General features: G+C 55.2%; 1 protein-coding gene across 4 annotated transcripts in view; it reads right to left on the reverse strand.

Moving 5' to 3' along the window:
- Positions 1–13,376, reverse strand: part of LOC140717873 (WD repeat-containing protein 26-like) — a 251,924-nt gene that overhangs the window by 37,017 nt on the left and 201,531 nt on the right. For 2 of the 4 annotated variants that reach the window (XM_073031596.1, XM_073031598.1), the window contains exons 9-13: positions 9,669–9,788; positions 8,791–8,936; positions 5,920–5,998; positions 5,660–5,789; positions 1,661–1,846 (exon numbers count right to left, since the gene is read on the reverse strand). In XM_073031596.1, the coding sequence (XP_072887697.1) occupies positions 1,661–1,846; positions 5,660–5,789; positions 5,920–5,998; positions 8,791–8,936; positions 9,669–9,788 (661 nt within the window). Of the gene's footprint in view, positions 1–1,417; positions 1,847–5,659; positions 5,790–5,919; positions 5,999–8,790; positions 8,937–9,668; positions 9,789–13,376 lie in introns of those variants that run through there. The other 2 variants (XM_073031594.1, XM_073031595.1) reach the window with 2 other exon arrangements.

Below are 13,376 nucleotides of genomic sequence, written 5' to 3' on the forward strand. Positions count from 1 at the left end.
TGCTATCATGTTTGCTGTTGTGTGCTGGGGCAGCAGGCTGAGGGTAGCAGACACCAACAGAATCAACAAACTCATTCGTAAGGCCAGTGATGTTGTGGGGGTGGAACTGGACTCTCTGATGGTGGTATCTGAAAAGAGGATGCTGTCCAAGTTGCATGCCATCTTGGACAATGTCTCCCATCCACTCCATAATGTACTGGTTAGGCACAGGAGTACATTCAGCCAGAGACTCATTCCACTGAGATGTAACACTGAGCGTCACAGGAGCATTCCAGCCTGTGGCCATCAAACATTACAACTCCTCCCTCGGAGTGTCAGACACCCTGAGCCAATAGGCTGGTCCTGGACTTATTTCCACTTGGCATGATTAACTTATTATTTAATTATTTATGGTTTTTAATTGCTATATTTCTTCACGATTCATGGTTGGTGCGGCTGTAACGAAACCCAATTTCCCTCGGGATCAATAAAGTATGTCTGTCTGTCTGTCAAAACGGCACATTAAGTCAACCTTCTCAGTGTCGACCATGCTCAAACCAAACACACTTTAGTGATTAGTTTGGGGACCGACACAGGGCTGTGGGGAGAGAGTGGGACAGTGGGATTAGTTTGGGGACTGACACAGGGCTGTGGGGAGAGAGTGGGACAGTGGGATTAGTTTGGGGACTGATACAGGGCTGTGGGGTGAGAGTGGGACAGTGGGATTAGTTTGGGGACTGACACAGGACTGTGGGGAGGGTGGGACAGTGGGATTAGTTTGGGGACTGACACAGGGCTGTGGGGAGAGGGTGGGACAGTGGGATTAGTTTGGGGACTGACACAGGGCTGTGGGGAGAGGGTGGGACAGTGGGATTAGTTTAGGGACTGACACAGGGCTGTGGGGAGAGAGTAGGACAGTGGGATTAGTTTGGGGACTGACACAGGGCTGTGGGGAGAGGGTGGGACAGTGGGATTCGTTTGGGGACTGACAGGGCTGTGGGGAGGAAGTGGGACAGTGGGATTAGTTTGGGGACTGACACAGGGCTGTGGGGAGGAAGTGGGACAGTGGGATTAGTTTGGGGACTGACACAGGGCTGTGGGGACAGAGTGGGACAGTGGGATTAGTTTGGGGACTGACACAGGGCTGTGGGGAGAGAGTGGGACAGTGGGATTAGTTTGGGGACTGACACAGGGCTGTGGGGAGAGAGTGGGGCAGTGGGATTAGTTTGGGGACTGACACAGGGCTGTGGGGAAAGGGTGGGACAATGGGATTAGTTTGGGGACTGACACAGGGCTGTGGGGAGGAAGTGGGACAGTGGGATTAGTTTGGGGACTGACACAGGACTGTGGGGAGAGAGTGGGACAGTGGGATTAGTTTGGGGACTGACACAGGGCTGTGGGGAGAGAGTGGGACAGTGGGATTAGTTTGGGGACTGACACAGGGCTGTGGGGAGAGAGTGGGACAGTGGGATTAGTTTGGGGACTGACACAGGTCTGTGGGGAGAGAGTGGGACAGTGGGATTAGTTTGGGGACTGACACAGGACTGTGGGGAGAGAGTGGGACAGTGGGATTAGTTAGAGATGCAGAGCTCCGCAGAGAGGGACCAGTGGAATTTAAGGCAACGCTCCTGTGAAGGTGCGCAGGAGAGGCAGTGTACTGGGCAGGGGGATGTAACCTCACCTTCTGGATCCTCGCTGTCGAGGCTGGGTGCGGGTCCCCATATCCGGACAGTTCCATCGTCAGAAGCGCTTGCCAGCATGGAGGGGATCTGAGGGTTCCAGCTCACACAGTTGACTGTCCGAGTGTGGCCCGTCAGCTCGGCCACCGGAAGCTCGCTCTTTCGATGCCAGATGTAGACCTTGTGGTCTGCAAATTCAGCAAAATTAGTTTCACGTCAAATTGAGGCAGCGAGTGAGAAGCACCCTGCACTTGCTTCTCTGCGCACGGATTTTTGTTCCTGCTGGGAGTCAGCAAAAGCAATGCCTAAACTGTGCACAGGAAGATCTCACAATGGCAGGAGCCTGAGGTATCGGTGCGGAATGACGCCATTCACCCAGAGTAAGCTCCAGCATGCAAATGGAGCCATTTCGTCAGCCAGACAGGGCCGAGTCTGTGGACTTCACTGGCACAGGTGGCTGTAGAGGCCAAGTTATCGTGAGGTGGATAGATCCTGGACTGGTCAGGGCATGGAGGATACGGGGAGAAGGCAGGAGACTGGGGCTGAGAGGGAAAATGGATCAGCCGTGATGAAATGGCAGAACAGACTCGAGGGAAATCTGCAGATGCTGGAAATTCAAACAACACACACAAAATGCTGGTGGAACACAGCAGGCTCGGCAGCATCAATAGGGAGAAGCGCTGTCGACGTTTCGGGCCGAGACCCTTCGTCAGGACTGACCGAAAGGAAAGATAGTAAGAGATTTGAAAGTAGTGGGGGGAGGGGGAAATGCAAAATGATAGGAGGAGACCGGAGGGGGTGGGATGAAGCTAAGAGCTGGAAAGGTGATTGGCGAAAGTGATACGGAGCTGGAGAAGGGAAAGGATCATGGGATGGGAGGCCTCGGGAGAAAGAAAGGGGGAGGGGAATACCAGAGGGAGATGGAGAACAGGCAGGGTGACGGGCAGAGAGAGACAAAAAAAATAAACAACTAAATATGTCAGGGATGGGGTAAGAAGGGAAGGAGGGGCATTAACAGAAGTTAGAGAAGTCAATGTTCATGCCATCAGGTTGGAGGCTACCCAGCCGGTATATAAGGTGTTGTTCCTCCAACCTGAGTGTGGCTTCATCTTGACAGTAGAGGAGGCCATGGATAGACATATCATAGTGGGAATGGGACATGGAATTAAAATGTGTAGCCACTGGGAGATCCTGCTTTCTCTGGTGGACCGAGCATAGGTGTTCAGCGAAACAGTCTCCCAGTCTGCGTCGGGTCTCACCATTATATAAAAGGCCACACCGGGAGCACCGGACGCAGTATACCACACCAGCCGACTCACAGGTGAAGTGTCGCCTCACCTGGAAGGACTGTCTGGGGCCCTGAATGGTGGTGATGGAGGAAGTGTAAGGGCAGGTGTAGCACTTGATCCGTTTACAAGGATAAGTGCCAGGAGGGAGATCGGTGGGAAGGGATGGGGGTGACAAATGGACAAGGGAGTCGCGTAGGGAGCGATCCCTGCAGAAGGCAGAAAGAGGGGGAGAGGGAAAGATGTGCTTGGTAGTGGGATCCCGTTGGAGGTGGTGGAAGTTACGGAGAATTATACGTTGGACCCGGAGGCTGGTGGGGTGGTATATGAGGACAAGGGGAACCCTATCCCGAGTGGGCTGGCAGGCGGATGGGGTGAGGGCAGATGTGCGGGAAAGGGGAGAGATGCATTTGAGAGCAGAGTTGATGGTGGAAGAAAGGAAGCCCCTTTGTTTAAAAAAGGAAGACATCGATGGGCCAAATGGTTTAGTTCTGATCCTCTATCTTAAGGTCTTATAAGACTCAGGAGCAGAATCAGTCCATCGAGGCTGATTTATTATCCCTCTCAACCCCATTCTCCTGCCTTCTCCCCGTAACTCTGCTGTCAGTCAGTTCAAAAGTCTAAGTTTTGGTGTCCACAGTTGTCTATGGCAATGAATTCCACAGATTCACCACCCTCTGGCTGAAGACATACCTCCTCATCTGTTCTGAAAGGACGCCCCTCTATACTGAGGTTGTTCCCTTGGACCTCGACTCTCGTAGCAATGGAGTTGCTACTCCCCTCCTCCATTCTGTGTAGGCCTCAGGTTCAACTGAGTCCAACGACCGAAACAACTGCTTTTAGCACGTTGAAGATGGAGAAAGCCCGGGTCAGGCCGCTGAGGGCAGTTCCCGCTGCCCCATTACAGGAGGGAGGTGGGAACTTCAGAGAGGTTGCCTGGATTAGAGTGCATGTTGCAAGCAGAGATTTACCGGGAGGTTGCCTGGATTAGAGTGCATGTTGCAAGCAGAGATTTACCGGGAGGTTGCCTGGATTAGAGTGCATGTTGCAAGCAGAGATTTACCGGGAGGTTGCCTGGATTAGAGTGCATGTTGCAAGCAGAGATTTACCGGGAGGTTGCCTGGATTAGAGTGCATGTTGCAAGCAGAGATTTACCGGGAGGTTGCCTGGATTAGAGTGCATGTTGCAAGCAGAGATTTACCGGGAGGTTGCCTGGATTAGAGTGCATGTTGCAAGCAGAGATTTACCGGGAGGTTGCCTGGATTAGAGTGCATGTTGCAAGCAGAGATTTACCGGGAGGTTGCCTGGATTAGAGTGCATGTTGCAAGCAGAGATTTACCGGGAGGTTGCCTGGATTAGAGTGCATGTTGCAAGCAGAGATTTACCGGGAGGTTGCCTGGATTAGAGTGCATGTTGCAAGCAGAGATTTACTGGGAGGTTGCCTGGATTAGAGAGTAATCCAGGCAAGCAGAGCTTTTCATTGGAGCATCGCAGGACATGGGATGACCCAGCAGCGGTTTATAAAACTAGGAGAGCTGTAGATTTGGCAGACAGTTGTTTTCCCAGGGTGGAAACGGCACAGCTTTAAGCTGAGAGGGGGAAAAATTTAAGCAGACATGTACGGCAGCCCAGGGTGATGTGAATGTGTGAAGAATGGAGAGATGTTGTTCACGAGCAGGCAGAAGGCACTGGTTTGATTTTTACACCTTGGACAGCAGAGACACTGTGGGCCGAAGGGCCAGCCCCTGGGACTGACGATGTACGAAGGTACTGAAGAGCCCAGGTCCCATCACGTACTGGGACTGGGACAGTGCTCAACCTTCAGATTCAGGGGCAAGACAGAACCATCTGGTAGAAGGAAACAGATCGTTCGGCCCATCACAGTTGTGTTTTGGATCTCTGGCATAGTTGAGCGTTATCCACTAATTCTAATTCTGATCCCTATTTCCAATCTGACATGGCCGTCCATGGCCTCCTCTACGAGGAATGTCTGGCAGCTCTCGGGCTGTATTCCCCGGAGTTCAGGAGAATGAGGGGGGGATCTCATAGAAACACTCCAAATGTTAAAAGGCCTGAACAGATTAGATAGGGCAAAGTTATTTGCCTTATCTAATGGTCAGGACAAGAGGGCACAACTTCAGGATTGAAGGACATCCTTTTAGAACAGAGATGCGGAGAAATTACTTTAGTCAGAGGGTGGTAAATCTGTGGAATTTGTTGCCACGAGCAGCTGTGGAGGCCAATTCATTGGGTGTATTTAAGGCAGGGATAGATAGGTTCTTGGTTAGCCAGGGCATCAAAGGGTCTGGGGAGAGTGGGGATGACTGGATCAGTGAATGGCGGAGCAGGCTCGATGGGCTGAACGGCCTGCGTCTGCTCCGAAATTGTATGGTGATGTGGAGGAGCAGCGCCTCACGTTCCCCATGGGCAGCCTCCGACCCGATGGAACTTCAACTCTGGTGTTCGGTCTGAACAACAACTGAACCTCTTGACCGTGCCTGCGTGCTTCAATGCACTGAGTCGCTGCCACGCGATTGGCTGATTAGCTATTCACATTAACGAGCAGGTGTACAGCTGCAGCCAATAGTGTGGCGCGCGTGTCTCTCTCTGTATACACACACTCGGCGGGTCGGGCAGCATCCGTGGAGAGGGATGAACTGTCACCCCTCCAGCAGCTTAGGAAGGGAAGGAAAGGGGGTTCCTTGGGTCACTCACCTTCACTGCCACTGGCTATGAAATCCTCACTCGTGCCCCCGAGGCAGGAGTGAATGGTATAAAAACCCTGGGTGACGCCCTGGTACTTCTGCAGTAAAACACGATCCTGTAGATCCCAGAGGTGAACCCCCTGCGGAACAGAAAGGGACTTCAGACTGGAACGTCAGAGGGGCTGCACCCCGAGGTGTCTACAACCTCCGCCAGGCACCTCGCGTAGGGGAGGAACTGGGAAGAATCCGCGGACAGGCTGGCTGGCTCACCTGAGTGGCGACGTTGAGCAAGGCCAGCCGGCCGTTTCTGGAGACTGTGAACGACATGATCGGGTGGTCTTCTTGCACTCTGGAAGGAGAGGAGATGGTGAGCGGAACAGGGCATCCCACGAGGCAAGTCTACCCGAGGGGAAACGGTGGTTACGGGACCGGGAATTTATTAGATCCAGGAACTTCATTTCCGCACCCTCCTGACAACCCTGCAGACACCCTCTCTCGGTGCGGGACCTGCTGGGTACAAGGGTATTAGACCCCAAGATATAGGAGTGAAACCAGGCCATTCAGCCCATCGAGCCTGCTCTGCCATTCCATCATCCCTCTCAACCCCGCTCTGTCTTCCTGCCACAGTCCGGTTGCCAGATTAATTGGCGTCATTGGGCTGGAAGGGCTTGTTACTGCACTGTATCTCTAAATAAAACAAACATCCTCCTGCTAATCTCGAATGAAGAGCAGCCCAGTCAACCCCTCACGTGACTGTCCTGTAAACACCCTCCAAGAACAGCAGAACTGCACAAACTACTCGGTCTGGTCTCGCCATACCGCGAGGCCCTCGGGGTCGACCACGGACGCTGCGTCCCAGCTCTCTGCGTGACCCAGGGCAGCACGACTTGTAGAGCAAGCAGCTGACCGTGTTGTAGGCTCTCGCTCTACACGCGGGACACTGATACAGCTCGGCACCAGCGGCTTCGCAGGAATTGCCAGCCAGTGTAGGGCTGCCTTAGGGATTCCAGCTCCAGACCTTTCCCCTCGGGGTTTACTCCCAAAGCCTTCTCCGTCGGTGGGGATGGCCGCAAGGCGGCGGAGGTTCGAGATCAGTTTTCCTTCCCCTAGGTGAGCTGCCAACCACGGCCGATGAGCCTCATCTGCCCAGAGCGACTGGTTTTGCCCAGAGGCTTTGCCCCTTTCTCCTGTCAGTAGAAACGGTCGAACTGGGCTTAGCAGCTGAGCCACACGTGAAGGCCGGGAGCTGGACTGGGTTGTCAGAGGCTGTTCGAGACGCACGCCTTCGGGAGCATTTGCCTTCTTAGTGACTTTGTGTGTAAGCACCCCACCTTTCTGAATGTCAGCACTTTCCAATCGAGTTCTATTTCAATAATAGTCTTGCCTGTTCTTATCACAGCAAAGTAGAGAACTTCACAGTTATCTGCCATCTCCACCTGCTGTGAGTCTGATTACTCACTCATCTTCAGAGTCAGACAGCACTCCACAAGTCTCAGGCACACATATATCGCTAGGGTGCCCAAGACTTTCGCACAGGACTGTAGCAATTTTATATATCGCTAGGGTGCCCAAGACTATCGCACAGGACTGTAGCAATTTTATACATTGCTAGGGTGCCCAAGACTTTCGCACAGGACTGTAGCAATTTTATACATTGCTAGGGTGCCCAAGACTATCGCACAGGACTGTAGCAATTTTATACATTGCTAGGGTGCCCAAGACTTTTGCACAGTACTGTAGCAATTTTATATATCGCTAGGGTGCCCAAGACTATCGCACAGTACTGTAGCAATTTTATACATTGCTAGGGTGCCCAAGACTTTTGCACAGTACTGTAGCAATTTTATATATCGCTAGGGTGCCCAAGACTATCGCACAGTACTGTAGCAATTTTATATATTGCTAGGGTGCCCAAGACTATCGCACAGTACTGTAGTAATTTTATATATCGCTAGGGTGCCCAAGACTTTCGCACAGGACTGTAGCAATTTTATATATTGCACTGTACTGCTGTCACAAAAACAAATTTCCTGGCATGTGTGAGTGATGATAAACCTGATTCTGATCTGGGTCTCTATTGTGGACTGAGAGTGGGAAGGGGGCAGGGAGAGGGGAATCATGGTTGGGAAAAGGGGAAGGGAGAGGGGAGGGAGCGGGAAGCACCAGAGAGACATTCTGTAATGATCAATAAACCAATTGTTTGGAATCTAATTACCTTGCCTGGTGTCTCAGGGCTGGATGTGTCTGCCCCCGCTCCACACCACCCACCAGTCTGCCCTGGCCCCGTTCACACCCCCCTCCACCCTCTGCCCCCGCTCCACACCACCCACCACTCTGCCCTGGCCCCGTTCACACCCCCCACCACCCTCTGCACCCGCTCCACACCACCCACCACTCTGCCCTGGCCCCGTTCACACCCCCCACCACCCTCTGCACCCGCTCCACACCACCCACCATTCTGCCCTGGCCCCGTTCACACCCCCCACCACCCTCTGCACCCGCTCCACACCACCCACCACTCTGCCCTGGCCCCGTTCACACCCCCCTCCACCCTCTGCCCCCGCTCCACACCACCCACCACTCTGCCCTGGCCCCGTTCACACCCCCCTCCACCCTCTGCCCCCGCTCCACACCACCCACCACTCTGCCCTGGCCCCGTTCACACCCCCCTCCACCCTCTGCCCCCGCTCCACACCACCCACCACTCTGCCCTGGCCCCGTTCACACCCCCCTCCACCCTCTGCCCCCGCTCCACACCACCCACCACTCTGCCCTGGCCCCGTTCACACCCCCCTCCACCCTCTGCCCCCGCTCCACACCACCCACCACTCTGCCCTGGCCCCGTTCACACCCCCCTCCACCCTCTGCACCCGCTCCACACCACCCACCACTCTGCCCTGGCCCCGTTCACACCCCCTCCACCCTCTGCCCCCGCTCCACACCACCCACCACTCTGCCCTGGCCCCGTTCACACCCCCTCCACCCTCTGCACCCCGCTCCACACCACCCACCACTCTGCCCTGGCCCCGTTCACACCCCCTCCACCCTCTGCCCCCGCTCCACACCACCCACCACTCTGCCCTGGCCCCGTTCACACCCCCCTCCACCCTCTGCCCCCGCGGTCCGACAGCAGCCCCTCACATGTTGCGGTCGGTGAGTTCCTCGAAGTTGTAGCCTCGGATCCGCTGGTGGGTGTCAGACGCCAGAATGGTCTTGCCGTCGTTGAGGCACCACAGGCATTGCACACGCACGCCCTCCCACGAGTCCAGCACGTTGCCGTCCAGGTCCTGCCCAGGGTCCAGAGATGGTCAGTGTCACCGAGGCTGGACCCTGCTGACCCCCCAACATCGAATCCCTCCACCCCCACAATGCCGGCCCAGCTGGTGGGGGTGGTGATCTGTGATAAGGGCAAGAAGTACGGGGGGGGGGGGGGGAGAGGGCAAGAGGAGATGGCGTAGAGGACGAGAATAGGAGGAGGTGGGGCAAGGGAGATTTCTGTTCCAGTGCCCCAGGACGCGCCAGCACTCAATGTCAGTCAGGCTCACACGGGACATCTGTCCTTCCCCTCCCCTCCTATCTTTTAACGCACGCCTCCTCCTCACGAGCCCTGTGTCTCTCTGCCCCAGGATCAGACCAGCAGCCTTTAGTGCGGACACGCAGAGAACGGGACCTCGCTGACTACCGGCACAACCCCCGGGGAGATATGGGAAAGGGAGGGACTGAGAAGAGGCACGGGTTGGAGTCTGAGGGGAGATGCGGAGCAGGGAACAGGGGCAAGCAGAGATGGGGGAGGGCAAGAGCGTGGGGGGGGGGGGGGAGATCCACTGCCAGGGGACATGCCACACCCTGTGACAGAAAAGTCCACGCGTTTGCCCCTCCACACTTCCCTCACGCACCCATGTGTCCTGCCCAGCCCAGCACCGCGCACCCTCAGCCTCCGTGTCAGCACGTGGACCGCGACATCGTTCGGTCCCCGAGATCCGCGCTCCCCCCCACCCACTTCCCGCCCGGATACTCACACACTGGTAGAACTGCCCCCGCTGCCCGCCGGTGACAAACCGCTTGCCGTCGGGGTTCCAGGCCGCACACGTCAGGCTGTCTTCGTGTGACTGACTCATCTTGGTCCTCAGCTCTCCCGTCTGCGGGGAGAACGGGGTTGAGGGATTGGATAAGGCATCCCATCGATCCACAGCCCCCCACCACCCCGATCAACGCTCCCGTATCTGAGAAGTCCCACTGCCCGAGCATCAGCACATTGGCCTTCAGGGCAGTGAGTACGGGAGTTGGGATGCTACGCTGGAACTGGGGAGATGTGGTGATCAGTAATCCGGAGACCCATTTGTGCACTGGGGACATGGGTTTGAATCTCACCATGGCAGACGGTGGATTTGAAAGTGACCCAGGCACCGGAAACGACAATGGGAAAAGCAGCCCTGTCAACCCTCGCTAACATCTGGAGACCGGTGCTGAAGTTGGGAGACATCATTCCTGGGTACGTACTCCCTCACCAGCAGGACAGGTCTCGCAGCCCTGCAGGTCTCAACGTCGACTCTGGACCCCATGAAGCCCCACGGCACCGGGTTGAACGCGCCTGCTGACTACCACGTACCGTCCTCCCTCGGCCGATGAATCAGAACTTCTCCATGTGGAGGGTGGCAAGGGCACAGAAAGAACTTCAGTGTCCATCATCGGTCGCACCACCACCCTCCGAGCTGGTCGGGCCCTGCTGACTGGGAACCGACACCAGGGAAAAACAGACTTCACCTCATTCTCACCGACCGGCCTGTCACGGAAGCACCTGTCCATGACAGCATTGGTAGAAGCGACCATCGCACAGTATCTGTGGAGACTAAATCCCGTCTGCACATTGAAGAAGCCCTCCACTGCCACCGTGCTAAATGGGAGAGACTTCGAACAGATCTAGCTGCCCAAGGCTGGGTGTCTATGACCATCAACAGCAGCACAACTGAGCTCAACCACAATCTGTAACCTCATGGCCCGGCACATCCCTCCCAGGCCAGGGGGTCAGCCCTGCTTCAGTGAGAAGTGCAGGAGGGCATGCTGAGAACACCAGACATGCCTCAATACCCTGGTGAAGCCACAACACGGGACGAATTGCATTGCAAACACCACAAGCAGCAAGTAATAGGCAGAGCTAAGAGGTCCCACAACCATCTGATCAGATCTAAGCTCTGTAGTCCTGCCACAACCAGCCGAATCGAAGAACTCACTGGAGGAGGAGGCTCCACAAATATCCCCATCCTCAATGAGGAGCCCAGCACACCCGTGCGAAGATTTGCACCAATCTTCAGTCAGAAATGGCCAGTGGATGATCCAGCTCCAAGTCCTCAGCATCCCAGATGTCAGCACGCGGCCAATCCGATTCACTCCACGTGATATCACAAAACTGCATCCCAGATGTCAGCACGCGGCCAATCCGATTCACTCCACGTGATATCACAAAACTGCATCCCAGATGTCAGCACGCGGCCAATCCGATTCACTCCACGTGATATCACAAAACTGCATCCCAGATGTCAGCACGCGGCCAATCCGATTCACTCCACGTGATATCACAAAACTGCATCCCAGATGTCAGTACGCGGCCAATCCGATTCACTCCACGTGATATCACAAAACTGCTGAAATACTACGAAGGCCATGGGGCCAGACAAAATCCCGGTAATAGTCCTGAAGACTTGCTCTGCCACTAGCCAAGCTGTTCCAGTACTGGCATCTACTCGGCAACGTGGAAAACTGCCCAGGTACGTCTTGTATACAGGATACAGGATGCCCAACACAGCCAATTAGCGGCCTGTCAGCCTACTCTCAATCATCAGCAAGGTAATGGGAGGGGTCATCAACAGTGCTACAACGCAGCACCTACTCGGCAATAACCTGCTTACGGATGCCCAGTCTGGGTTCTGCCAAGGCCACTGACCTCATCATCTCCTTGGTCCAAACATGGACCAAAGAGCTAAATACCAGAGTGAAAGCCCTCAAGATCAAGGCACCATTTGACCGAATATGGCTTCAAGGTGCCCTAGCTAAAATGGAGTCAATGGGAGTTAGGGGGAAATCCCTCTGCTGGTTGGAATCAGACCTGACACGAAGGACGATGGTTGTAGTGGTTGGAGGTCAATCATCTCATCCTCAGGGAAGTCTCCCAGGACCAACCATCTTCAGCTGCTTCGTCAATGACCTTCCTTCCGTCATCAGGTGAGATGTGGGGATGTTGCACCATTCCTGACTCCTCAGGTAGTGAATCCCCAAGTGCAGCAGGACCCAGGCTCGGGCTGGCAAGTGACATTCGAGCCACACAACTGCCAGGCGATGACCATCTCCAACGAGGGAGGCTCGAACCATCGTCCCTCGACACACAACTGCCAGGCGATGACCATCTCCAACAAGGGAGGCTCGAACCATCGTCCCTCGACACACAACTGCCGGTCAATGACCATCTCCAACAAGGGAGGCTCGAACCATCGTCCCTCGACACACAACTGCCAGGCAATGACCATCTCCAACGAGGGAGGCTCGAACCATCGTCCCTCGACACACAACTGCCAGGCAATGACCATCTCCAACAAGGGAGGCTCGAACCATCGTCCCTCGACACACAACTGCCAGGCAATGACCATCTCCAACGAGGGAGGCTCGAACCATCGTCCCTCGACACACAACTGCCGGGCGATGACCATCTCCAACAAGGGAGGCTCGAACCATCGTCCCTCGACACACAACTGCCGGTCAATGACCATCTCCAACAAGGGAGGCTCGAACCATCGTCCCTCGACACACAACTGCCGGTCAATGACCATCTCCAACGAGGGAGGCTCGAACCATCGTCCCTCGACACACAACTGCCAGGCAATGACCATCTCCAACGAGGGAGGCTCGAACCATCGTCCCTCGACACACAACTGCCAGGCAATGACCATCTCCAACAAGGGAGGCTCGAACCATCATCCCTCGACACACAACTGCCAGGCAATGACCATCTCCAACGAGGGAGGCTCGAACCATCGTCCCTCGACACACAACTGCCGGGCGATGACCATCTCCAACAAGGGAGGCTCGAACCATCGTCCCTCGACACACAACTGCCGGGCGATGACCATCTCCAACAAGGGAGGCTCGAACCATCGTCCCTCGACACACAACTGCCGGGCGATGACCATCTCCAACAAGAGACTTTACATTCCTGTTCCTCTGCCCAGCACACAAGTGCAATCATGAAGAAAGCACAGCAGTGTCTCCACTTCCCGAGAAGTCTGCGAAGATTCGGCATGACGTAGAAACCTTAGGCAAACCTCTGTGGCTGTGTGGTAGTAAGTATATTGACTGGCTACATCATGGCCTGGTAGGGAAACACCAATGCCCTTGAACAGAAAATCCTACGAAGAGTAGTGGATATGGTCGTCTATCAGTGATAAAGCCCTCCCCACCACTGGGCACAGAGCACTGTCGCAGGAAAGCACCATCCATCGAGGCTCTTCTCACTGCTGGCATCGGGAAGGAGGTACAGGAGCCTCAGGTCCCACACCACCAGGCTCAGGAACAGTTATTACCCCTCAACCATCAGGCTCCTGAACCAGTGAGGATAACCTCAACTCTGAACTGATTCCATCAGGAAGGAGGTACAGGAGCCTCAGGTCCCACACCACCAGGTTCAGGAACAGTTATTACCCCTCAACCATCAGGCTCCTGAACCAGAGGGGATAACC

The sequence above is a fragment of the Hemitrygon akajei genome, chromosome 28 (genome assembly GCF_048418815.1).
Source record: "Hemitrygon akajei chromosome 28, sHemAka1.3, whole genome shotgun sequence".
Classification (NCBI taxonomy): Eukaryota; Metazoa; Chordata; class Chondrichthyes; order Myliobatiformes; family Dasyatidae; genus Hemitrygon; species Hemitrygon akajei.